Source organism: Dromaius novaehollandiae, chromosome Z, assembly GCF_036370855.1.
Source record: "Dromaius novaehollandiae isolate bDroNov1 chromosome Z, bDroNov1.hap1, whole genome shotgun sequence".
Classification (NCBI taxonomy): Eukaryota; Metazoa; Chordata; class Aves; order Casuariiformes; family Dromaiidae; genus Dromaius; species Dromaius novaehollandiae.
This window is the reverse complement of record NC_088132.1, coordinates 65,416,318-65,443,319: the sequence shown is the minus strand read 5'-3', so window position 1 is coordinate 65,443,319 and position 27,002 is coordinate 65,416,318. Positions and strand designations below refer to the sequence as shown.

Genomic DNA, 27,002 nt, shown 5'->3' with positions numbered 1-27,002 from the left:
ACTGAAGGTATGTGTATTCACTTACTACATAAACATAAAAATAGGTTTTTACAGTTTCTAGATGAAAATTTGATCAATATAAACAAATCAAGTTAGTATTTTTTTTTCAACTGGAATGCAGACTTCTCAAAGCTATGAGAAACTACTCAAGTTAAGCACTTTTTGGATAGACTCCAAAGCAAATAACTGAGACAGAAGAGAAATTTCTAAGACTGCAGATTAGTCTAAACAGAAACTTGCAAATAACAATAAGTAGAAAAGCAGCCACCTTAATAGATTTGAAATCTGTACTTTGTTTACTCCTTCATATACAGCTATGCAATAAACTGTTTAGTTTGTTTAATATGCAACAAACATCTGAATAAACACTAATCATTTAGATCTACAGTCCAAACGCCATAAGCATATGAATGCTTATACATTAAAAAGTGAATTAACCTGACCCTCTCTAGTCTTCTACTAGGTTATAAATCCAACCTGCTAGGTTACCCTGAATCAAGTGACAAGAGTCCTTGAGCTAACGGCCAGTCAATGGCTTTTGGTAGCATACAAATAGAACACGAATCAGATTTACGATTTGTTTAAACTTACTAGTTCGTTCTTGTAGACAGAAACAGCACCACATTCTATAAAATTCACATATTTAGGTTCAACTCTACATAGAGATTTCCAGGTTTTCAATAGCACCTTCCTTACTGTTAAATGAGAAATAGAATAAGTTCTCTCTGTTAAAGATCATAGCAAGCAGCTGTGCTGCAGTTAGGTAATGGATGCATCTGTAAGTAATGCAAGAAGTTGAGGTCTCAGGTCTTGTGGGTTTCATAGCAATTAAAGTTCCCTATTGCTGTTAACCAGGGATCATCCAATGACAGAGGCATTTGTGACATACTTTCATTCAAAGCAGGTGCTGGCTCATAACAGGTAAGTCTCTTGAGAAAAAGAGGAAAGAAAAGATCTGTTTCACAGTTTCATCCACTGTTTTAGGAACATGCTGGCGTATTTATGTGTTTCTATTGCCCAATAAAAACAGATGTTAACATTGTTTGGGCTTGTCTTCTAAGGGTCTTTCCAGGCACCCTGGATAGGAGATTGCATACCCCATAAATGCTCCTCATCCAGTAATTTAATATGTTCAGCATGAAAACAATAGGCTGCTTTTGATCCCGGTTTTAGTAGGCAATTAAGGCAAAAGAACAACCAGCATCTACACAGTTGCATCTCTCAATTCTAACCTGCAACAGAATGTACTCCTCACTCCGGTTCCAAATTTGTGATTCTGTCCAGAATGACCCATCAGTTAATTTACAGAAAACTGAAAGAGTATGTGATAACAAATTTTGAAAAAACGAAAGAACAGACTTTCCCTGTTTGTGAGGTGTAAGACAAAGAGCATGAACTGTAGCAGGAGAGATTAACATGAGATTTAGGTTAGACCTTAGAAAAACTGTGTGTAGAAGAATACGGCTAGCTGAGCTCAGGAAGAGATCACCAGAAAAGATTAGGGAATCTGCTAGTGTTTTTTTTTTCCTTTTTTTTTTTTTTCTTTTTTTTTTTTTTTTTTTTTCTCCTTTTACAGAATCTGGTCAGACATGGTTTGGCCATAGCTCATTCTGCTTCAGGGCCAGTGATGAACTAGATGACTCTCACTTCTTTCAGCCCTATTTGTTATGACTTTATCATGTGAACATGAAAAAATCACTTGTGTATCAAGGCAGGCTGTCTATTCCTAAGGCTTCTTATACCTTAATAATCCATGTAATGAAATCTTGCATTTCCAACAGCAACACATTAATCCATTAATTCATCAGTCTATAAAGCTTTTTTCTCAATTAAGCATTCCTTTAGAAGGGGAAGCATTTAAACCTTGACAAACCCAAAGCAGTCACTGAAAAACCATCTGCAGAAAGACCTTTTCTCGTACCCAAGTAATTCCTGCAAAGCTCCAAACAAGAACTATATCAAGCTTTTTAAATAAGGAATGAGTTTGCAGTACAAAATACAAATACATGAAGTAAGAAAAATCAGTTTAAGAGCTAGGGAATAAAAGCCCGATGCTTAAACAGCAACACAAAGACCTGCAATAGCTCAGACTCAGCATGTAATACTAAATTTTACATACACATCTGCATGAGTGTGTGCACGTGTGCATATATATACACACATACATGTCTGTGTGCACATATATACACACACACAGGCTAAGTTTTGGCTCTGCATTTGCTGTGCACTCCCCCTATTCAGTTCTACATGGAACTCTTTTCCCTTGCTAAGGGCAGAAGACTCTCTGGCAGCAGCAGTTGTGGTAAGCAGGCAATACACACACTGAAATATAACAGAAGCAGTTTTAGCAAAAATAGTCCAGCAGTGAAGGGAACAGGTGATCAAAAATACAAAAGCCTGAACACTGCTAATACAGACTTAGCACAGTTGGCACCTATGGAAAAAGTGGTTACTTAGATTAGAACCATATGCCAAAATGGGAAAGACATTAGCTCACTACCTATGTCACCTGAAGAAATCATAGCTTGAAAGTGGCCAGAAAAAGGACAGAGGAGTGGCAACATGAAACCTAATGTTATTCTTTGCATTATTATTTTTCAGGAAACAGAGGAAAAATACTAACATCTCCCTTTGCCAGAGAAGAGCTTCCTAATGCGACAGCACAGTATTTCAAAAATCCCTAACTCCTACAAACAAGCCTATCTTTCTCAATCTCATGCTAAAATTCCCAAACAAATTTGCAATTGCAACGTATTTCTGCAACATAATTACATTCTAATCTTAAGAGTAAAAATGGCATATGGCTAATTAACTGTCAGAACTCAAGTGCACAGATGTCAATGGATTGAATGCATGTAGCAAGTTACAATGCAAGGCACCATGATTCAGAATTACTAGACTCTTCCAAACCTTCTCTAGAACTTGCTATGACATACCAGCAAATTGCTTGCACTTTACGCCAGTTTACATTGTTATAAAAGCTCTTATCTCATCATGCAGTTTGAAAGTTAAGCCGTTGGCTGCAAGATTCAGGAATACGTGCTGACAAAGTAATAAAAGCATTATGAAGAAGAGTTCCACAGCCACTTCCAAACATATTCAAACTTCATTCTTACTAGGAGCTTTATTCAGTGACATGCAAACACTTGAAGGAATGCAGGTGAGGATGGAAAACTGGGATGACAATAACATTTATTTTCAAATTAACCCCAGCAAATGGTTTATATATCTATTTGATAGTCAAGTAGGTGAGTGAGAAATCTGACATGTTGGAATCCTGCAAGCAGCACTCAGAGACTGTTTTGGTAATCAGCCCAAAAAATTATGCTAGCAATCACTTCTATCATCTCTGTTTGAAGCTGATTTAATTGCTATTACCAAGATTTTAAGTGCTGACTACATTATTAGTAGAGGGTAGTAGTTGACATAAGATTAATTCACATTACATTACAGGCTCTGCAGAACACACACCTAAAACCTCAGTTTCTTCTATTGCGGTTTTCTTGGTCATTATCAGATAGTCCAGAGCCTCATGGTTCTACTAGCTCAGCAGAGCTCATGCCATGCACCTTTTACTTTTTTTTTTTTTTTTTTTGGGGGGGGGGGGGTAATAAATTTTGACTCTTTTCCTCCTGGGGTGTCTGGATTTAGAGCTCCTTCTATGACTTTCGTGTTATTCTGGCCTGAAAGGCAGAAGTCAAATATTTGTTATTCTCATGCTACTGAAGCCTCTGCTTTTTAAACTGGTATACAGAGGAGTGCATTTTCCCATTTCGTTTTCTTTTAGAATTACCTTCTTTTTCAAAGTCAACAGGTATGTTGCAGTGAAAAGCATTTTAGAACCTTTAAACTGAGCAACATCCCTCTGACATCCCAAAACAACATTACCCAAACTGCTCCTGGGACCCTCTCCTTGGTAAATTCATTCTCTACCATAGCCAAAAAATTCAAGAGAAAATAATCAGGAAAAAAATAAAGCATAATCCTGATAAACAGCAAAGCAAAAGCATCTGAAACAAACTTTATGTCCATGATCTTTTACTCTGTATTCTCATTCCACCCTCCCCTTGTCATTCCAATATCTTTTACCTATATTAATTCAGCTTCTTCACAACAAACTCTGCCTTGCCTTCCATGTGTAGACAAGAAATAAACATGGCACAGAATTTCCATGGTTTCCACACACACTGCTGGTTTGATACATTCCCTATCTGCAAGTAGTCAGCTTGTCATAGCAGCAAGAGAGCCCCAACTTACACTGGGCCTCCAAACATGACCATATACAGGTGGTTTGTTATTAAAGGGTATACAACTCAGGCTAATGCACTGGAGTATCTTCCATGTAATCCAAGATGACAATAAAAGTGAAGTAAGCAGGTCTTAAAATAATCTCAAAGTATTCTGAGGATACCAGCATCTAATTGCAAAGAAGATGTAGCAGCAAAAATTCAGCAGACCACTTTAAAAAGCTAACTTCAACATCTGAACAAGTGTTTTTAACATTATAAGTGAGGAGAAACATATAAACAAAGACAGTTAGATGCATACTAATAATTAGAGAGACGGTTCCCCTCCTCAGAGCTTCCTTTGACATATTTGACTGCATTGATTTGAACTACTACCCACTTGTGTGACCTCTTCCCTTATAAGATACCTGTTCTTGAACACATGGAGGACACCTTCAGAACACAGAACTATTTACTGTAGTAATCATAACAGTAACACTTATATCACTGATGCCCTCAGGAAATAGTACAAGCAAGTCCATAGGGAAAAATAATTTCTTAGTCTAAGAAAACCGGACAAGCTTTTGAGCTCAGAGTAATCAAAACAAGTCTAAGACCTGATGAACAAACTGATCCCACTTTCTATGCACAATCCAAATTTTGTGCAAAAGAAAAACTTCACTTAATTGAAAATCCATTTCTAGTCTTTGTTCCCTTCAATATTCAAAGTGATATAACAAATCACTGGATTTGTACACTTCCCAATCAGTAAATCAAAATGTCCCACTGCTATCTTTCAGAGTCCACAGGATAGCTCAAATTTCAAGCATTTTATATTTTTGGTAAGAAATAGATGATTAGAATGTCGAACACCTATGCTTCCCTAAGTATTTGCAATTCACATTTTAAATCTATAATCCATTTAAAAGAATTACTTTTCATTTTTATAATTGAAGAGGCTACTTTGCAAACTATACCAAAAAGGGATGCTCAGTAAAGGTCATCAGGAAAATTCCACATTCCCAGATTAAGCCCCTGAACCACTCGAGCCTACAGGAGTAGTTTATCTTACATGTGGATCAGCCACTGTAGGCAAAAACATGACTTTCTGCCAGTACATTACACAACTGTTTTCTGGAAAGAGAGCAACATTGCAGATGAGGAATCTTGATTTCCAAAAAGACGACGCAGAACAGTGTTTATGTACAGGATAACTAAGCACATGGCCTTGATAAATATAAGCTGAATGGCAATTTGCCTGAGCAGAACAGATTTGAGGCTCTTGTACTAAGGATCTGGGCTTTTCTCCTAGTCCTGCCTAAAGTTAATGATCTGTGGAACAATGCCAGTGCTTTCCAGAGCAAGGAGACCTTGAGCACTAAGGGACTCTGAAAAGCAGAGACCACTCAGATGAAACAGAATCTGAGGTTGTAATTCCCCTAGATCACAACAGGGCTCTATTCCAGTCTGCAAGGTTGTCAAACAGAAAACACTTCATTCTGACAAAAATTAACAGGCTGACTAATTTGGTAAACCATACATTTCCCAATAAATCCATTACTAGTTGTCAGAGGTTTGTAAGGGGCTATAAATATAGAGTATATCAGTTAATAGCTCAGGGAAGCGGTGCTTTTGCAGCAGCATTGGTTGGGCCAAGTTGGTGAGCTCTTGGAGCAGATAAGGTGAGCTCTGGACACAGGGAGAGGCTGCTCAGCAAATCAAATAGTTTTCGTTATAATTAATCATATGGAGAGAAAGGGGAGAGAACGGGGTTCTCATCCTCATTCCTAGCCCACTTCACTGTCTTAATTTTCCCCATTTGAAAAAGGTCACAATTCTTTCTTCCTTTTGGAAAAGTACAAGGGAAAGTTTATATCTGAAAATCCATAACATATCTAAGTGTTCGTATGCATCAGAACATTATCTCTCCTTGTCCCTTTCTGCTATTTAGGTTGGTTTTGGGGCGGGGCCAAAGACAAAAACCAGCTCAACTCCACATTTGCAACAGCAAACTGGACACTGCAAACAAAGTAAATACTTTCTCTGTCCAGGTGGACAAGAGTGATTCTGTACCACCATCTCATCAAGCACAGGTCATTGGCAAGAGTATGGAGATGGCAAGGACATTTTATTTAAGACTGAAAGTCAAAAATACTTATACCTTTCCTTTCTAGCAGTCTACTTAGAGAATATCAATAGTGCTTATGAATGGAACTGTCCACATTTCCCAAAGGGTAGTGCATAAAAGGATTTTTCCTGCTGCCTTTTTGTGCCTTTGTTTTGCTGCTCATGTCAAGGACATGACATGGGAAAGGGAGGAGTAGACAGGATATGCTATATGAGCTCTGTTATTACTTTAACTTTGCATTTTCCAATAGGAAACCACAACAGGGAGGGGAGAGTCTCACAGGAAGCTTTCCATACTGTAAGTCACAAGCTTGCTCCTGAACCTTTCCAAACATGCTCCTATGATTACCTCCCAACCCATGATAACCTTTAGTTGCCACCTTAACTGACTTCTCTTAAGAGCTTCCCCTCTAATGCTTCATGAATAAATGTTAATTCTGTTCTGTCCTAACATTAGACAAATTCCTTAGCACACCAGCTGTTTCCAGTCAAACCAATTTAAAACACAAATTTATCATTATAAACAAAGACAAATGTAAGTTAATCCAAAGTAAACCAGAAACTAAAAGCACACATTTGCATCATTTGCTATACTTACCATATATAAACTATAGTAAGTACAGCTTTTAAATACATCATTTATTTCCACATCTCATTGTGGAATAGCAAGCCAAGTGGCTGCTCATACCAAAATATCCATTACTCATCACCTTCAGAAAGAAGATGCCAACATCGATGCAACGCTGCTTGAGTACATTAGTTTTGCCATACCTAGCATTTAAGTAGAAAGCTCTGCAGAGGTTTTTTTGTTGTCCATATTGTTTTGTTTTTACAGAAGTGTTTTACAATCGTCTATCTATTGATGCCACACTCTGCAATCAAGAAAAACTGTTATTTTCTAATTTCTTGAGATGGGAAAGTGCTTTTTCCTATAATTTTTCTTCTTAATGCATGCCAGCCAAGAACCACACTTCCATTAGGCCTCCTTAGGTTTTCTGCATGGTTCTTAACCACTGCAGCAGCTTCTGTCCTTGCTTTAACAGCCTGCCTACCAAAAGGACAAGCAAGATAAAAATTACTAGTCTTTCTGCTTATTCTTGGAGTCGCATTTCAGGGCTGGGGATTGCAGAGATTACTCTATTAGCCCTGCCTCAAAAAAAGATTATTATATGCCAACAGTTTAGAAGAAAAAAATCTGAAAGTCTAATACAGAGCATCAGAGAACTTTCCAGAGATGATATGTAGGCATACAACCATGCACAATATTTCAAAGGTGGAGTCCTGAATGGCTATAAAGGTAGCAAGTATCGCATTGACAAAACTGTCTTACAAGACAGACAACAAACTTCAGAGTATTTTTTTCTCTGAAGTTCACATAGGCTAAACTCTCCACTGTTATTTCTTTTTTTTTTTTTTTTTTTTTTACTAGCTTAAAGTAAGTTAGGAGCAGAAAAGAAGTTAATGATAACAGCACAAACTCCTGTCAGAATTTGCCATGCGTTTTCGTATGCTTGCAACCTCCATGGCCACAGACACTCAAGTAGCAGTTTCTCCACCTTTTCCCACACTTAAATCAAATTGACACATCTTACTCAGACACTAGTAGAGTAGAAGAAACAGAAATATTCAGTCTGAAAAGGATGGTATTTCTGCCAGAAGGTATTAGTTGTGTAACACAGACACAGGAAATGGATTTTTCTTTTTTTAAATCCCAACAGTTTCTGTTTAGGTTTATGACAGTGTTTTCATTTTTAGGATACACATAGTTCAGCTTCAGATCCTTACAGATACCTATACAGTTTTTATATTAACCACCTCTACTTTTCTACTTCGCTCTTGGCTTGGGGATATGCTTCTAAATAACCTCATCCAGTTTTATCCCCCCAAGTAGGTAGCACATCTCTTTCCCCAGTCTTAAAGACCTCTGCTTTTCCCAGCTCAAGACACCAAAGCTTTTTACTCTTAGCCATGGTAAGATATTAGCCAGTGAAACAGGTAGCAGATAGTTGCTGAGGCTCTTTTGCCATAGATATCTATGCATAAACCCTTCCTCCACCTTATAGCCCATGCAGTCCTGAAAAACAGGAAGCCTATTTAACATAATAGTGCAGTTGAAGTAATGGGTGCTTGGGAGTGTTACTGATAAGCAGCTTGATAACAAACCAACAATTGAGATTTCTGTAGTCCAAAGGACTAACGAAGTCTATGCAAGATACTTGTGGCACTGTACAATGAGGACATGCAGAACAGGAAGTGTCCAAATAATACAGCACAAACTGAATACATGGTGCTGCTAAGGACCGGCACTTCAGAGACTTAGCTTTTGGATAAAATCAATTCAAAAATCACTTAAAACTGAACAAGAGCATACAGTAGAAAGCACATGATATAAGATACAGGGAAATTGATTAAAAGGGAAATGCGTGTTGGAGTTTTGTGCTTTGTTTCTTGACCATCAGTAGAGAGCACTATGCTTCCCAGCTGCCAGATTGCCACATACCTAAGCAACAAAATCCAGTGACAAGGGACTATTTACATGACTGAGAAAGAGCAGGGGAGAGCGTGGAGAGAGCAACTATTGCACTTCGTTTCCTCATAGCTCCCACTTCAGCAGGCCTCTCCCTTAGCTCTGATACCAATCAAAGCTGTTCAAATCCAACTCTCCTACCAGATCATCGGAAACCCGCTTTTCTAATGACAGGCATTTCTATATAAGCGAGTACTTTTGCCATCCAGCACTTCCCAAAACAACTATTTTAGCATTCACATACACTTTATACGCAATGTATGTCTTCTCCGCACACTGTCACCACCACTGCACATCTCTGGATGCTCTTAAGTCTATTCATCACCCTCCTTTCCAGTTCCTCCCCTGTAGTCTCAGCAGCTAGAGAAATCAGTTCCTTTCATTACTTCCATGAATAAAGCTAGCTCTTCATATTTTGTAATTAAAAAGTGCTTGATGAAATTAAAGATAATGCTGCCCAAAAGAGCACAGTAAGATATCAATCACCCAACCATCTCTACAACTGCAGCTACCACAATTTAGTGAAATGCAATATAAGCAACACAGTGATTTATTTAAACTAAAATAGAAGCAATTATTGTCAGAGGGAATATTTTGCCATACAGCATGCCTGCTTATATACATTTCACCTGATTCTGCAATATACAGATATCTTCGCAAATCAATTTTGACATATTAGTATAGGCTTTTAAAGAGTTAGCAGATGGTTTGCATACCTTGCAGCCATTAAAACCTCATGCTATAACCTTCTCTGATCCTTTAAGATAAGCATGCTCATATCACATAGGAATTTGTATAGAGAAAGCTTTTCTGAGGAAGTTAAATATCACAGGAAAACATGCTTTTGACTTCGCAAGTAGCAATTTCCTCTTTAAGGATTTTGTCTGTACTACCCAAGTTTGTTAAGTTCCATCTTTTATAAAAGAGTCTTTTAGATGCTGGCAACACAACACGGGCAAATATCACGGTAATAACCTCATGCAGGTATTAAACCCTGCCTAGAACTCAATTCTAGAAACAAAAGCAAATTTTAAGCTTTGGGATTCTGCCTCCAAGGAAGAGTAACTGGTAGTATATTGTTCTCATCACAGGTGCTCAGAATTCACATACCATTTTCCATTCTATTAGGCTATATTGTCAAAAAGGGTATATGCTAGGCTTCTTGAAAGGTATTAACAGTGGAAGCAGCACTCCCGCTCCAAGAGCTCCAAGATCTGAAGCATGGTCTGAGCTATAATGTCTGAAACACTAAGCAGAGCTTGCTCTAAGAACCTCTACAAAATATTCATTCATCTATCTGTTCTCATCGTCAATACAAGCAGCAGTGGGAAATAATATAACAATTTTTTTTATCTTAGCATATTTAAGACACGTGTTTCTAAAGAAGGCTTCATATTTCCTTTATATAACTTAATTGAGGTTTGGAAGGTTTCATTTAATAGCATTAAGGCACTCCATACAAAGCTACAACAATGTCTGCATATAGCTAATGCGCTTTAATATATGACTTAAACATCGTGGATATTTAAAAGCAAACATATACAAACCCTTCAGTAATTATACTGGCCAAAATTCTCAGTGACTGATGCATAGAAATTTCAAGTGTCCTTATCACAAGAAGTGGGCTGAATTTTTCTTCAATTTTTAATTAGAGAGGAGAACACTTTCTCTGCGCCTGTATTAGTAAAGCTTTGATAGGATAAACCATGCTGTAGTTTGTTAATGTAAACTAATATGATAAATCCCTCTTGCTAACTACATTATTAATCCTGATCCCAAAACCCTAAATAACTTCTTTTGACTAAAATGACATTAACACTAACAAAAGTTATTTATTTAGTTAGAACATTGGCTTACCGTGAAAATGCCAATTCTACAAACAGCAAATGAGAGCTGGATACATTCAGACATAGTCTAAAGAAATTAAAATAAAGACATTACCAAAAATTCTACTTATTAAGAGTTCAAATTACTCTCCCATCTCTCCCCTCTCCCCCAGGAGAAACACCTGATGGTATACTACTACGTTTTTGCTGTAAAGCTGTAGCAAAACTGAGCAAGGTAAGAAAGATGCCATACAAATTCACATTATCCAGATACTTACTACCTTTCACACAGAAGCAGCTGCCAGCATCACTGCACTTACCAATACAGTATTTCATTATAGGCCTCAGATTACTCAGTGCTCTCCAAAATGCCCATATACCACACTAACATTTTGCATGCAAGCTTTCAGTCTCATTTATTTTAATCAAGTTTGATTTAAAGATAATCTGCAAGAGACATCCTAATTGTCAGATTAATGTGCTTTATGGCTTCTTAGCAGTCCTTAAAGAGGCTTCTATGTTTAAATACTACGTTCTTCTCTCCTTGCATCATTCAAATTCTCTTCCTCCATATCACAAAATGGTGTGTATACCTTGATGCTCCTGTATTTCTGAAGTTGCACTTCTTGAATTCCCTGAGATTTCTCAGGTTTAAAACAGAACTCTTTACTGTCTTGAACATTTTATTTAATCTAGTCTTGCAGCTGTCAATAATCATATTAAAAGTTTTTTACCCTGAACTTGCTCAACTTCCAATCTGTTGTGATGCCACAATTCTACGTCTTCTAGCAGTCACCCAGAGCGGCTGATGATGGACTATGAATTGCTGACGGAACAGATGAGAAAGACTTTCTTTAAACAGTATGAAGTAGTCAGAAAATAAATCCAAATCCCCCCGCCAAAACAGACCTTTTGTAAGTTTGCCATTTTTGATATATAGTCAAGCACAACAGAACCGGTTTACAGTGATTTACTTAGGACAGTAATTGAGGAACTCTTTTCTCACTGTGGGCAAAAGTTTAAAGCAACTAAGTGGAACATTTTTACCATATGTTTACCAAGTTCACACATCATCCACACATACTTTATGACATGAAGTGTTGTATACCACAGGCTTCAAACAGCATCCGTGAAACAGCTTTTTTCTGTGCCTCTACTTTCTACTCCCACCTCCCGCCCCAGAAATTCTCAAGTGAATTATCTAGTTAATTGGAATCTTGATTTAAAAAGTTAGGAGAGCAGCTCTTACGAAGTATATGACTAAAAACAAACAAACAAAAAAATGCAGCAACATTTTTCTTTTGCTGTAACTGTTAAATATAAAACAAGCAGTATCTCACTGAACTGTCTGAATGTCAAAAGGAACAGTACAAGGACCTGAAAGAAAACCTCGACAGTGTGATTGATTTTCTATTCTTACTGGAAGCAAGCTACGATATTACCACCTATAAGGGAATGCGGCTTAAAAATGTCATTTAAATTGCCAGCATATTTCTTTTTTTTCAGCTTTCAGAACAAATACCCAATTTTGTGACTTGTGCCCCCACCTTCCCATAGAAAAAAAAACCAGAAAAATAGCAGTAGAACTGACCATTACCCAAAGTGTGGGGGTGGAGTAGGGGTATAAACGGTACCCAGACTAAACCTGACAGTATTTGTGTTCCTTGTTCCAAAGGTTCTAGTGATGACTTCTCCAAGCAGTATAGTCCAGTGCTTTACTATCCTCACTGCTAGAAAGTTTCCTAATGTTTAACCTGAGTCTGCTGCAATTTAAGCCCCTACTTAAACACAGGGTGACACATACTTTGATCTGTATTTTCAGTATTTTTCACGACAGATTTTGTAGTGATGGGAGATCAGCCATTACATACAAAGTAAAAGATTATTTTTGGTTGCAAAGTAAATGTGCAGCAGTAGCATACCACTACAGCTTCTCAACATATATCATTAATTTTTATTCTAACCAAGCAAGTGCAGTATTATAAATTGTTTTCCCTTTCAAGTTTGTTCAATACATCCAGGCTTTACTGGATATATTTTATTCATAAGGGAACTAAGCAGCAGTTCAAATTCCACAATGGATACCTGTGGACCATTGCTTCAGTCAAACAGAGCAAGCTGCACCTTAGTTACCTTGCTCATCCATTGATGGGCTTGCTACTGTTGATGTTTTTGAACTAATAAGCAAGCTATTACGGAATGGAGTTCTAAAATTATGTCATCTCCCTACCATCATGTACAGTATCAAGTGAACACTTCCACCATCCATTTCCCAGTAGATATTAAGCTAACTCCTTCCCCAAGCCTCCAAGCCAATACCTAGTATCTGCAATCTATAGCATTAAAAAAAAAATGCTCATTAATTCCAAAGCTGTTATTTGCTTCTCCCACTTGTATTCATACACACACCCCCAAAAAAGAAATTGGCATAACCCCCATATTGTTTCTGTTTAGTTACAGGACAAAATAGCTAATGAGTAAATACCAGGAATTAATTTAAATAATTAGATCGTTAGAGGCTATCATGCAGACTATCACTCTTACCACATATACACTAATGCTGTGATCACCTACTGCTACAATGGGGAATTAAAGTCAGATTAAGAAAACTAACCTTACTGCCCAGTTTCATCCAGCACACAATACAGATTACTTTATGAAGACATTTATTCCTGATATTTATAATCTTTCACTACTTGAGTTTGTAACTAATTTTGCATTACACAACTGGGCAATAAAACAACTCTTGGAGAATTTGCATTTTAGTTACTTACAGTTTAGTGTTGCTTTCTGAAAGGGTTTTACATGGTAAGCATGAAAGTAAAAGAAAAAATCATTTAAAAATATATCTACAGATATTACAAAGAAAAATACCTTGTTTGATTCAACTCTGCAAAGACTTATTTTTAATAGAAGCCAGTTAACATATCAAAACTGAGAAAAGGAGTCTTCAGGTTGAGTAAGTCAAACAAAGTAAGCATGCAGCCCTGTCAATATGCACCCTTCTGCTTAGGCAAACAGTCATCGCAAACATTAATTTCTCCAGCTGGAAATTAAACTCGTGGCTAACATTGATACATATTTTCCAAAACTTCAGTTATTTTAATTATGTGTTGTAAAAATGTGACTTCGTGATGACTTGGAAATACGTCTGCATTACAGCTGTGCAATCTTTCATTCACCACAAGCATTTATTCTGTCCATATTTTAAGCATTCCACTAATTCTGAATAATAGTACAAAACAAGGTTCATTATATGGTGTTGCAGAAAAAAAACTCCTACAGCTCAGACGCCAGTACACATTAGCTTGCAATGCACAAATTCATTGCTAGTAACTAGCTCTACATTTAATAAATACAAAATGAAGTCCCTATCCATAATATTTACAAGAGAGCAAATCTTGAAGAGACTAAATACAGCATGTTCCACAACTGACCACTTACAGTTGAAATCACTGGTTGAACACTGGTCTCAAGATCCTAGATGGGCAAAGGACCCTACTGAGGGGTATCTCAATTAGCTTCTTGGAAAAGAAACAAAAGGTTAGACATCTAACAGAACAGGGGCTAGTAGCCTCATTTTGCCAGCCAACGGGAGTGTTCATCTTGATCTCAGTTTGCCTCGCCATAATCCTAAATAAATTACGGAGTATTCAGTTCCAAGAGCACAAAACACAGAAAGCAATATGAGAAAAGGAAAAGGTTTTTTTTTTTATGGTCATGTTCTCCTTTACCAAGATGAAGATTGAGATGTCCTCCTACTCGTTTATGTAAAAAAGCCAGAAAAATTCTGAGTTCACATGTTTTGAAGAATAATGTGTAAATACCTGAAAGCACACACAACTATACTACAAGAGGCGTGGCAAGAACTTTGACCAAGATTGCCATTTGTGAGGCCTGTGTGCTGAATTCCAAGTAGTACCCTGAATACTCCTCTTGCTGCACAAGATGACATAACCCTTTAGCACATGCCATTAATAACATTTCTAATTTAAACTCCTGAAATTCTCTTTTAATACAATTTTTAGGGATAAAGGAAATACAGAAGATTTTCATGTTATCCTTTAATGCTGCCTAGATTTTTAGAATACGAGGCTTCATGTATATAATCATTACAAAAAGAAATCTGAGTTTAGAGACTAGCGGAAACCTGATGCTGACAGAAAGCCAATGATATTTGAACAGGAAATAGGAGTGGTTCCAAGAACGCTCTTGTCATCATAAAAAGTAATCAAGTGGATGCACTAGCGAACAATGCTCTCCCCTCTTTCAGCCAATATTCTCACTAGAATGGTTTTCCATGACAGTTTCCAAGACTGCAATGGTTCATACAGCAACAGATGCAGATTAGCCAACACAAAATTAATAGCTGCAAGAACACAGACATTTCTTAAAAATTCTGGACTTTTTTCTTCTTGTCTTGCTGAAATCTGAAACTAAGGAAGTTTCTAGGCAAGAATAAAGCCCTAGTAGGGGAGGCAATGTCATTACTCTGCACTTGACACAAGCTGTCAATTCAGGTTCAGTGTCAGCCGCCTTAGATCTAAGTCATAAATCGTTTAGGATGCACGCCTTGGAAAGCCAATAGCCTCTGTTCACATGTCTGGGCAGCACCTCCAAGCAGAAGGAACACTTTAGCTATACGTCCCTGGAGCAGATTAAGTATTTTCCTAAATCCCTCTGAATCCAAAATCTCAACGCCTGCGCAGTCAATCCAATTCTACCTACACTGGGGAGTGTTCCTGGGCACCGCACAGAATATCTGCTTTCTAAGAGCAATATCCTATTCTGGAACTAAATCTTGCTTTTCCCTCCACAAGGAGGCATGGAGATGCTTAGCACATAGCATAAGCACCAGGACACACAGGGAACCATCTTTCACTGACAGATCCTTCACAGGTTCCAGGAATCACAACTTCAGGATCTCCAAAAGGCTGCAGTCACATCTGAACCTCATGTTTAATATTCTCTAATGCTCTTCCAAGAAACTAGACTATGAATTTGCACACTCATTTCAGTCTCCCTAACATTACTGCACAATGAGACCCACAATACTGGGAAAAAGCAATTTCTCCATGATTTTATGTGCAATCAAGTGCCATCAAGTTCATTTATTGGGAGAAAGGACTTCTTGCCTGTTCACTTTCTCTTCATGATTTCATAGACCTCTGTAATAGCCCTTTCCTCACACCATTCAGTTAGCTCCTTCAGACTGAAGGGCTACAACTACTACTTCATCCCTCCTTGTATGAAAGCAATTGTTTTCTTTTAATTGCCATGTCATCCTTCTCTACATCTTCTTTGGTTTTACGATATTCTTTCCGAGATGATGCAACCAGAAATGCAACACTTAAGATGAGAGCGAACCTTGCATATAAGTACTATCAAAATTGCATTTTCCTTCTTTCTCTTTCCTAACAGCACCCAACGCTCTAGATGCCTCCTTGATAGCTGCCAGTGGTGAGGTAAGGGTCCTCTTTCACCCTCCTGAGTACTGGTGGTATTTTAGAGCCTATCAATACATCTGTATAGAAGGCATATTCCATACAGAAGGCATATTCCTTCTACTCTAAATACATACAACTTTGCATTTAACCACTGAATTTCATCTGCCATTTATACCAATATATACCCCAATAACAAAAGAAGGAGTGTGAATTTTTTCCCAGGTTCAATATGCATTCTTCATTTCTCTCTCCACATCAGACCCTCCACAGTATATACAGTTTATACCACTAGACATGAGCATGAAATTCCCTTGTAATTGCTGCATTCTCCTCTCCCTCCTACTGTCTGCCACAACACTACTATCAACTCTTATTTAAACTTATTATTGACATTTTACAGAAAAATTTACTTCATTTTTAATTGCTCCAAAGTTTTATATCCCTATTAGGGACAAAACCATACAATGGAAGACTGGGCAGTAGTTGCTGTAAGAAATAAGAGTGTAGAAAACAGATGCTTCTTTCATACAAAAAAGAAAAAAAAAACATTTTGCAGACTCACTTTCCCCATGTCAAAAATTCCTACTGGTTCTCGGATGCCACCTTGCTTCCCTTGACTCTCCAACATCAAAAGCTAACATGGTCCTGTGAACAATTCTTTACTTCTACTCCTTTCCCCAAAAAACATACACCACAAAAACAAAGCACTATATAAACATTCACGTTCTTCCTGCTGTTTGCCCTTATAAGCAACAAAGCTGTAGGGCAGGACTGTGTATAAACATAAGAGGACTTGTCAGATAGACTTCCTGCTTTGCGTCTCCTCCTCAGATAGCAGGAAGCTACTTACATCTTTGAGTTGGCAACTAATACAGTCACCTCACCAGGCTGCCAGTGAGCCAAAAGAAAAGTTCTATACTCTGAAGAAATCCGGTACAAGATGAGCCAATTGCTTATCCAACTGCAAATACCCTCTTATTTATATGTCCCCAGAGACTTTTATACAGTAAGACAGTTTGCATTTCAGAAAGTTTTGTTGCACACAAAGTATTATGAGCCAACACTCAAAAAAAATCACAGGATTTTCAATACCGCTTATATTTTCTCCTTATGGCTTTACAGGTGTAGGGGCCCACATTCATGCTTCCAAGTTTGAAGCTATGAGGTCCCTAAAATTGCTTCTTCCGTTAAGCGAAAACTGATATCCTCACATAATCACATAACTTCAGCACGCAGGTTTTATGAGAATAAGCATCACAAGCTGGCAATATTAAAAAACATGAGCTGATGATACTGAAAACAAACCAAAAATAGTAGTCAGCACTGAGTATTAGGAGGAATATGCTGCCCTTTAGATGCAGATTTTCTCACTTATTAAAAGCTTGCATTTCTAACCTTTTGTGAAATTCATCACCATGCTGCCTCAAGCTAGAAGCTCTGACTGAAGAATTTAGGAGGAGCATACTGCAGAACAACATGGGGCCCAACCCAAATTGAACCTTGGGAATAATTCACAAGAATAAATAGGGCTATTTGTAACAGACTAGCACATTTTCAGAAATGGAAACATTTTTGATGTAATAGCATCTGCTATTCCAATGCAACCCTCACCACAGAAGAGGCAAAGTAATTTGATTTTAAGAGTCCTAATTCACTTGTTCCTTCACTGTGTGCATCTGAAAAGACAAAATTTCTGGAGCTGCAATACTCATGTGATTTCACAGAAACTTCTCCTGGAAGTTACGATCACATTAAGGCATTCTTTTGTTTTCCCCAGGAAGCTATATCAAGTTTAAGTGTTTACAACAGCCACCTTGGAATCAAAAGTTTACCTGGGGAATTCAATAATGCTTCCTATTGCGGGATGAACTAATACAAGGTTTCACTTTTATCTCCTGCAAAGGAATTTTGCTCCTCCTCTGCTCACTCATCTGTCTTCAGATGGGCGATTAGGTTCCACTACATTAAGTCACCAATATTTTTATTGCCCATTCTACACAGCTGATAACATCTTTCATTCAGCAAATACTCCCTGCAATACTGGCTAGGTAGATTCTACTAAGGAGGTAGATTTGTTTTTAAGAGCACCTCTCTTTCAGATCTTCAGCCAAACCAGGTTCTCGAACTCTCATACTTACTTAAGACAGAAGCACTGCTCATTCAGGGGAGATTGCTTCCCAGAATTAACTCCATTTGCCATTCCCAGTTGATTTAGATTTGAATGCTACACTGAAATACCAACAGGAACCTATCCATAACAACTGCTTTGGTTTAGGTCTCAGAAATTCGTTTTTAGTTTCTTTCTACATTTTTTGCTGTGCTGGTGCAGCAAGTATTCAGAAAAAGCAGCATTCTCACTTCCAGATAAGGTGACCCTGACTATGTCTACATTAGCAACTATTACATTAATAGTAGAGCATAATAGTAGCTGGTACTGGAGACCAAGTATTCATACTCTGTATCTTCAGGGATTTTATTTCAGGCTAATTCTGATCTGATCCTGCAGGCTGACTACCTATTAGTTGAGTGCATCTTCCAATCTGATTTAATCCGAAAAGAAAAAAGAAGTTCATGTGATCTGTGACCACTCTGCAATGCAAACCTGGGTACAATAAACAGGGATGACTGAGATTCATTTCAGAAGTTCATATCTGACTCAAACAGTAGTCTAGATGCAGGCACCCTGTACACTAACCAATTTAACACTTGTTTCTCACATTAAGCTATATCTTTATCTTGAAAGCACTGTCAGACTCTCATCCTTGTGCCTAACCAGCTTCCCAAACTGAGGGGTGCTATCTCTAATAGACTGAGGACTAGAGTCTGAGATGGCCCAATAGCTCTCATAGCTACATGAACAAAAAAAAAAAAAAAAATATATATATATATATATATATATATATATATATATATATATATATATGATGAGAGGGAAGTTTATCAAATGGTAAGAGGGCAAGGCTGCACACATTTGTGGCTAATACTGCAGGTGACTGATAAAACACCTATATGTACCTGGAAGGAAAACCCCAGAGTTCCTACTGTGGAATTCTCACCATCTTCCCCTTCTTCAAGGAATACTGATTTATGAAGTTTCAGTAAAGAAAAATTCTAACCTTGAAACAGATGCTTTGATAATGCTATTTGTAGCATAAAAATATTTGCCATGGTCTGCAGAGACCAAACAATGGAACAGGCAATAACGATGGTAAGACAGGATCCAAAATATATCAGAACTATTAAGTGATCTTGATCTATCTTTATTACCACTTTCCAAGTCAAACTCATCTTTGGGTGCAATTAAATAAAAGGGAAGGTCTTAAAAGTATTTTTTCCAGGATAGAAAAGTCACTCAGAAACTTCTTCCCCCTGTTAATAGCATCTGCTATTTAAAAAAAAAAAAAAAAAAAAAAAAAAAAAAAAAAAAAGAGAGAGAGAGGGAGAGAGAGAGAGAGAGAACGAGAGAACATGCACACCACACACACTGTTTGGTATATGCAGCTTTCTGAAATGCCTTGCCCGAACCCTAACTGTACAGAACTTGCATCAAGGGGAAATCATTTCAAGGCCTATTAGTCTAAAATGTGAAAGTTTAGTTTGATTTATTCATAACCCATCCAAATTTTAGCTTCTGTGTGCAAGTATACATAAATAAAATAGTTCCTAACAGCTAATAAATGTACAAAACTATATTAAAAAATCCCAATCCAAGCAACAAAGATACTACTCCTCTAAGAAGAATGTGTGATCTCTTGACCTTGCAACACTTACATTCCTGCTTAACGTCAAGCATGAGAAATACGACTAGTTGATGAGGTTGTCCACGCAACAAGTGTTACCTTCAGCTTCAGGTTGAGATATACTCCTCATTATGCGAGGCTTTGCCCGAGAAACTTTTATATGATGTGAAAAGGTTTGACATAATATATGATACAATTTAAGGATAATTCAAAAGTTACATATTAGCATACTAAAAATACAAAATGCAACAGGTTACCAAATTTATTTTTACAAACTCTCAAGCCAATATAGTCATTTCTTTTTTTTTCCTGAAGTCATACTGATTCAAATTTCTCCATCATCCTTTCAAGTACCTCCCAACAGATCTACACAGATCAGACTGACACATGCAATTTTTCAGTGTAAGATACGTATCTAGCGCAGAGTTGCCACTGAAATACATTGTGAAAGCCTACTCAGCAGCTTAAAATTTGCATTGCAAGTATCACATATAGAAATCAAAGCACTGCCATTGTTTCCCCACAAGTTTCCCAAGTAAAAACTGTAAGACTAGTCACGTGCCATGATCTTCACAAGATGCATCATGCTGTAATTTCTTAAATTAAGCATAGTCTACTGAACATAGGCCAGCCAGTGCAAGTCTATATACACACTATAATCCTTCCAGATACAATGCAGAAAGAAAGAAGATTGTTGCAGACACACCACAGGATTATGTAGTCAGAAAAAAAAAATTTAGTCTATATTCACGCGGCTATGTTAGCATGGTATGGTTTAAAGGAGTTCAATGTAGGAAGAGGAATAAACTGCGAGTAAAAGGTGCCTCTATATGAGAATGGTTAGACTCTTTTCTAGAGGCTGATACAGGCTGTTAAAATGGGAATGCTTCCTATGCTGTTAACAGCATAGGAACAAGATGCCTTCACAGTTCATACAGTACTGCATGTGTAGCATGCACTGTGAGATAGGTTAGGCCTTGAGGAAGTCTCATTTCAAAGACACTTGTGGATACAATAGAAACGCTAAACAAAAATTGAAGAACACTCAGGATATTGTTGTGCTGAAGATTTACAGTTTTAGAGACTGCAAAAAATTCCCATGCTTCCTATGCTGTTAAAAAACCACTACACACTTAACGCTAAGTAGCAATTCCAATATAAAAATAAAGCTAAGATCAGGCCCAAAAGCCTCTTCTAGTTATTCAAGATATAAAGACCACTTCTACCATTCTGTTACAATGCAAAACCAAACCATAAGGCCAAAGAAGGTACTCTTCTAATATCAGCACTAATATTTCAAAGATCAAATGGCCTTAGCCATAAGTCATGGATCACAACAGAGTAGGAGAGGTTCTGTATAGATTCCATGTATCCATCCTAACAGATGAACTTCAGGACAACAGACCATGATCTAAGTTGGCTACAACTGACTTGGCTCTGAACAGGTTCCGAACATCTTGAATATCCCACTGATAATTGCAGGTGCTGCAAATGTTCAGTATTTCTTTGGATCAGCTCCTTAAAGGAGAAGAAAAAGTCTATCAAAAATGTGAATGCACTGACATTTTCACCATAATCCTTTATGCTTAAGGAGACCTCCAAGATGTTTGGCACTATCAGGAAAAGAACCCTCCTGTGAAAGTCTGGAAAGAGACCACCAAAGGTAGACTCCACGCGGAGAGGGAATGACTCCTGAGTCTGTGCTGCAGCAAACCTCACCAGTTACTCTAGCTTTCTTCCACTGAACTCCCTCATTTTACCACACCGCTAATCAAAACTTTACCTAAAGCTCTGGCAAGGCACTACTGCAGCCGGAAACAACTGCATCCTTAGCGCTGCTGGCTGCTTCACATTAAAAGCAGTGGAGAAAACCTCACTGCCTCCAGGCTGCCACACCGGTGCTCAGTGTGAGGAACCAGCAAAGGGATGCCTACTTGGGTTTTGAAGCCTACGTAGGTGAGAGATTCCACCATAAATGCCTAAGACCTAGATGCCTAATACTTCCTTAACATATACACCTTTTTGCTACTGCTCTTACAAAAATAAGGAGGAGCTGGTTCCTCTGCATGCCCACACTGTAGCTGCGAGTCTTGCATCAATAACAGCAGGCCCATCTTTATTCTAGGGCAAACTGTATCAACAGTTTCACCCTCTAGGCTGCAAATGGGCTGTAGAAAATGACTTGCCTAACTTCCCACCAATTTTTTTTCTTCTTCTGTCAGAGCATTTTCTAAGATGCCTGAACTGATTGTCCTTTACCAGAAAGAACCATTTCATTTACTATAATTAAGAGAGAAAGGGCAAGGAGGGCCAGCCACATGCAATCTGTGGAGACAAGGACTGGAAGTGGAAGACCTCTGTATAAATGCAGGAGAACATATCTGACTTGACCTGCCAAACAGAATTTGTTTCCATATACACAAACACAAAGAATTAAAACTTTCTTCTACTATTGAGAGTTGATGCCAGGTGCAACAAGCACTCCCAAAATCAAAAGACTCCTTCTACAGTGTAACAGGTATGTTCTTCCTAGTAAGAAATGGTGGCCTGTGATAAATGAAGGCATCCTGACATCTTGGACTGCCCTAGAGCTTCAGTAGACCAGCATCCTGTTTGAGCCATAGTCCCCAAACCCTTGCTTTCATCGTTTATAAAAATTAGCTTAGCTGATTTGTAGCAACCTTCACATAATAAGATGCCTTCACGGTTCATACAGTACTGTATGTATAACATGCACCGTAAGATAGATTAGGCCTTGAGGAAGTCTCATTTCAAAGGTACTTACAGATACAATAGAAACGTTAAACAAAAATTGCAAGAACACTCAGGATATCATTGTGCTGGAGATTTACAGTTTTAGAGATTGCAAAAAAAGAAGGCTGAAACAGGAAAGAGTAAAGGAGTAAGGAAAGAAAGAAAAAAGGAGTAAGACAAAAGGACAAAGGAATAAGTAAGAGTTGTAAGAAAAGCAGCACAACAAAAGAGGTAAAGGAATAAGAAAGCACAAAAAGAACTTAAAAAAAAGTAGAGATATTTAACCTCTCCCCCCTAGTTAATATGAAAACATGCCCTCAGTTTTCAGGGCTTATTAAATTTATTGTTCTCCGACTGGTTGGCCTTCAATGCAACGGCCTGCAGCAGTCACAAAGGTTAATGCAAGCATTTCAAGAAGTACACAAGACGGCCAGTTTCATCTGGATATCAGTTTATAAAGGAAAAAAATCTAAGGAACAGCTCCAGGCTCTCAAGACGCTGCACTTAGTACACAGCAAGTTTATTATCAGTATTTCATTAACTAGGTCTTAAAGAGAAGTTTACCTGCCACTTCAACCACATAGGACTGACTGACACTCTTTCTCAGGAAGGAAAGACAAACAGACTTTTTGATATAAGCAGAACACCCCCAAAATAGGGGGGTGCTCACACAAGAATAATGTTTAAATTAATATATAATATATTTCTGACTTCATTGATTTCATCATCACAGAAGGAGAAGCCAGCCACTGCCACACAGCCCTCAACTCGATATGGCAAAGTCACCACACAAATCTTTAGAACGAGCATCCCAGAGATTTTGTTGACTGGTCAATGAGCCTCTCTCAAAAGCCTACAGCCTCATGTGAAAACAACAAAAAGGCTGATTCTAGTTTCTGACTCCAAATACTTCCTGACCGGTTGCACCAGACACCAATATTGAAGAGGGATGAGCAAGCAGAAGAGCCTGGCTTCCTATTAACCTAGCTTACTCCTCGTAACACTGCACAAACTAAGAAGGAGCAAAAACTGGTGTTCAAAAAGGAAAAAAAAAAAAAGGAAATTAAAAAAGAGAAAAAAATCTGGAGTCATGGGGTGTACCTACTACAGCCTCCCCTTTTTACATAAAGGAGGCCAGGCAGGCAAGCACCGCGCTGCAGCTAAAACGGGCACTCATCACGCCGCAGGGCCACGGCGCTCGTTTCCTCGGCAGCGGCCCGGGCGCGGCAGCCTGCACGCCGGCCGCGACCCCAGCCTGGAGCGCGCCGCGATACCATCTCTCGCGGCGAACCGAGGCAGTGCTCATTAAGGAGCCATAACGGGCTCTCCTGCACGCCGCGCCGCCGGGGCGCGGAGCCGCTCGCGCCCAGGGTGGCAGTTGAGCTCATTCAAGCGTACCCTGCGCTACTGCACTTAGGGGAAAACAGCGGCCGAGGTCGTGACTCCGGCAGCCTAATAGCCGCCAAATGAGCGCGGCTGCAGCACCCTTTAGCAGAGCCGCGCCGCTTTATCGCCCTTTAATAGCCCGCGCCGCCGCCGCAGCTCCCCTCGGCGGCGCGGCCCGGCCCGCCCCGGCCCCCGCGGGCGGGCGGCGATGCCCGACGGGGCCGCCGCGCCGCGCCGGCACCTACCAGGTAATCCATGTACCGGGCGGCGCCGGGCGCCGTGCCGCCGCGCCGCTCCGCGGGGCTGCCGCCGCCCACCGCGGCGCTGTGTCCCCGGCGCCGGGGAGCGCCGCTTCCTGCCGCTGCCGCCGCCGCCGCCGGGCGCCCGCGCAAGGTGCGCGGCCGGGGGAGGCGCGGCCGCCGGGCGCACGGGGCAGGCGGGCGGGCGGGCCGCGGCGACGCCGGGGGGTCTGGGGGCGCGGCGCTGCCGCGGCGGCGCTGTCAGAGCCGCCCGCGCCCGCTGCTGCCCGCTCCGCTCCGCTCCGCTGCTCGCCGCGGCGCGCCGCAGCGGCCCTGCGCGCGGGCGGGCGGGGCGCGAGGCGGGGGAGGGGCGCGCGGCGGCGGCGCTCGCGCCGGGCGGCCGCGGCACAGCCAACCCCAGCGCGGCGCCCGCAGCGCCCCGGCCTCGGGAACGGGGAGCGCGGCCCTGCCCTCCCGCGCGACGTCACCGTCAGCTGATCGCACACGTGGGGCGCGCGGAGGAAACTCTTAAAGGCGTACGCGCGCCCTGCTGCCCCCCTCCCTCGACGGCGCGCTCTGCCTCCGCCCGCACCCGCGGCGCGGCCCGGCGCCGCCGCTGCCGGGAACCGGCACGGCCGCGCCCCGGCGGCGGCAGGGCGCGCTCGGAGCCCGTGGGCGGCGGCCGCGGCCCTGGGGAGGGACGGGGAGATGGCGTCGGGCGGCCGGGGCGGCTGCGCGGCGGCGGTTGAGCCGGCGACCGTTACAGCGGGGCGCGGGGCGCCGGGGAGGGAGGTGGTGCTCGGCGCCGAGCGCAGCGCTGCCTTGCCTGTAGCCAAGGTTGCTTGTACTCTACGTTAATAAATGTTGTAGCTACCAGGTACCTCGGTTTTCATGGGGATGTCGATGTGCCAGCGAAGGTTTGCCCCTGCTCCCCCTCCACCAGACGGGGCTTGTTGAAAGATGAGTGCCTCGCAGCTACCACCTGGCTCTCTGTCACAGGCAGCAGCGAGACTGCGTATCCCCTCCCCCATTTTAAAGTATTATCTATTTGGAAGCTTCTGGGTGGACTGGGGGAAGCTGTACAGGCGCAATTGCTTCGTGCTGGTGCGGTACATCCGTTGTAATTTCGTCTATACAAACGTGTAGGCGCAGGCGCTGTACTGCGGCAGGCACAAGGCAGGCGAGGCCGTACACGCGTCGCTGTGATTTGGTGGTATGCAGCAGCTCCATCCTGGATATCTAGTTTCTCTATATAATCCATAGGAAAATTTAATTGCCTCAAGATGGAAAATGCAGAAGCCTGTGAATCCTCCTGGCCATAAACACTACACCCTAACTTTTAAAACCAAAGCAGGCTGCAAAGAGCAATCCACAGAAGGAACAAGTGGCTGTAGTAATCTGGGCGTTTATCTGACGTTTTGAAGTAGGGGAGACTGCCTAGGTTCAACACAAGGTCCTCTGGCCCACTGAATCCTGGCTATTATTCAGAGATTGACAGTTCAGGAGAGACAACGTGGCCTCTGCCTACGCCAGTCTGTTACCTGATGTTCCTACAGGGCCTTCTTGTGGTAGATGAAAGATGAGGTTTTGAACCACTTCACATGGATAAGCCTCTTTTGTGGACAGAGGAATGGGTGTGAATTCACAACCTCTAGCTGTCAAGTGAAAGAAAGTATAGCTGTATTTTGAGCTGAGCCTAAACTTTCAGGCATACAAGAATAGTTGTTCTGAGAGGACAGCCAAGGCCATCAGGCCGGATAGAAAGGGGGATGGCAAATCTTTGAATAGTGTTTGTTATATATGGCTTAAGGCTGAGTCATTTATAATATTAGCAAAACCAAAGTATTCCTTTTTGAGGATGCCAGAAGTAGAACTGCAGGCACCTGTGAATTTTAATGTTCAAAATGCACATCTTTGCTTTTTATGTACCTCTAGTGTTTGGCAAAAGTGGAGCAGGTATATCAGGAACCACAATTTTTAATTCAAGTGTTAAAGAATATTGAGCTGAAAGTGTCTAGAGGTAGCTGCATAGCACAACTTACTTAAAACTTGCTTAGCACGAGTAGCTAAATTTGTTGAAGCCTTAGGCCGCACTTAGATAAAATAATGAACTTTTACCTAGTTCAGTAAGAAAAGGGCCTGAGAGCTGGTTCAAACTGGAATGATAAGGGAGTTACCAACAGTTTGCATTCCTGTACTTCACACTCCAAAAGGGAGGATGCCAAGGCTTTGAAATAAGGCCTACTTGGGCACCAGGACCTTGGGAAACAAAGCCTCCTCTCACTGCTGAAACAGTGTTAATTAGGGGGTCTGGACTATCTTGGGGTCTGGATTATATCCCCTTCGTCAGGACCTTGGGAGATAACACCTACTGTCACTAATTGCTGGAACAACACCTCTTTGTCAGAGCCTTGAGAGACAAGGGCGGGACCCGAGGAATCAAGACACATCTGTCAGCAAAAACCGCCACAGTAAAGATAAACAGCCTACCTAGGGACAGTGATGAGACCCAATAAGGAGCAGGAGACCCCAGACCAAAATATTACTATTGGTCCAAACTACCGCATGAGGGGTGGAGAGCTTAGACTGGAAGGTATAATTGCCCAGGGATTTCTTTGCTCAGGGTCCCTCTTTGGAGGCACCCAGCTCGAGCTGTAATTACAGTACGCGCGTCATTAGAATTTAATTATTTAATTTGCTCTGATTTGGCTATGAACTTTTCTGCGGGAA

General features: G+C 40.5%; 1 protein-coding gene across 4 annotated transcripts in view; it reads right to left on the bottom strand.

Moving 5' to 3' along the window:
• The window catches only part of LOC135325048 (ADP-ribosylation factor-like protein 15), a 232,401-nt gene extending 207,143 nt beyond the window's left edge, over positions 1 to 25,258 (bottom strand). Inside the window, exons 1-3 of one of the 4 annotated variants that reach the window (XM_064502470.1) lie at positions 24,279 to 24,590; positions 11,441 to 11,532; positions 10,738 to 10,794 (exon numbers count right to left, since the gene is read on the bottom strand). In XM_064502470.1, coding sequence (XP_064358540.1) covers positions 10,738 to 10,791 — 54 coding nt within the window. In that variant the 5' untranslated portion in view covers positions 10,792 to 10,794; positions 11,441 to 11,532; positions 24,279 to 24,590. Of the gene's footprint in view, positions 1 to 10,737; positions 10,795 to 11,440; positions 11,533 to 24,278; positions 24,591 to 25,153 lie in introns of those variants that run through there. The other 3 variants (XM_064502465.1, XM_064502467.1, XM_064502466.1) reach the window with 3 other exon arrangements.
• Positions 25,259 to 27,002: the final 1,744 nt, after the last annotated feature.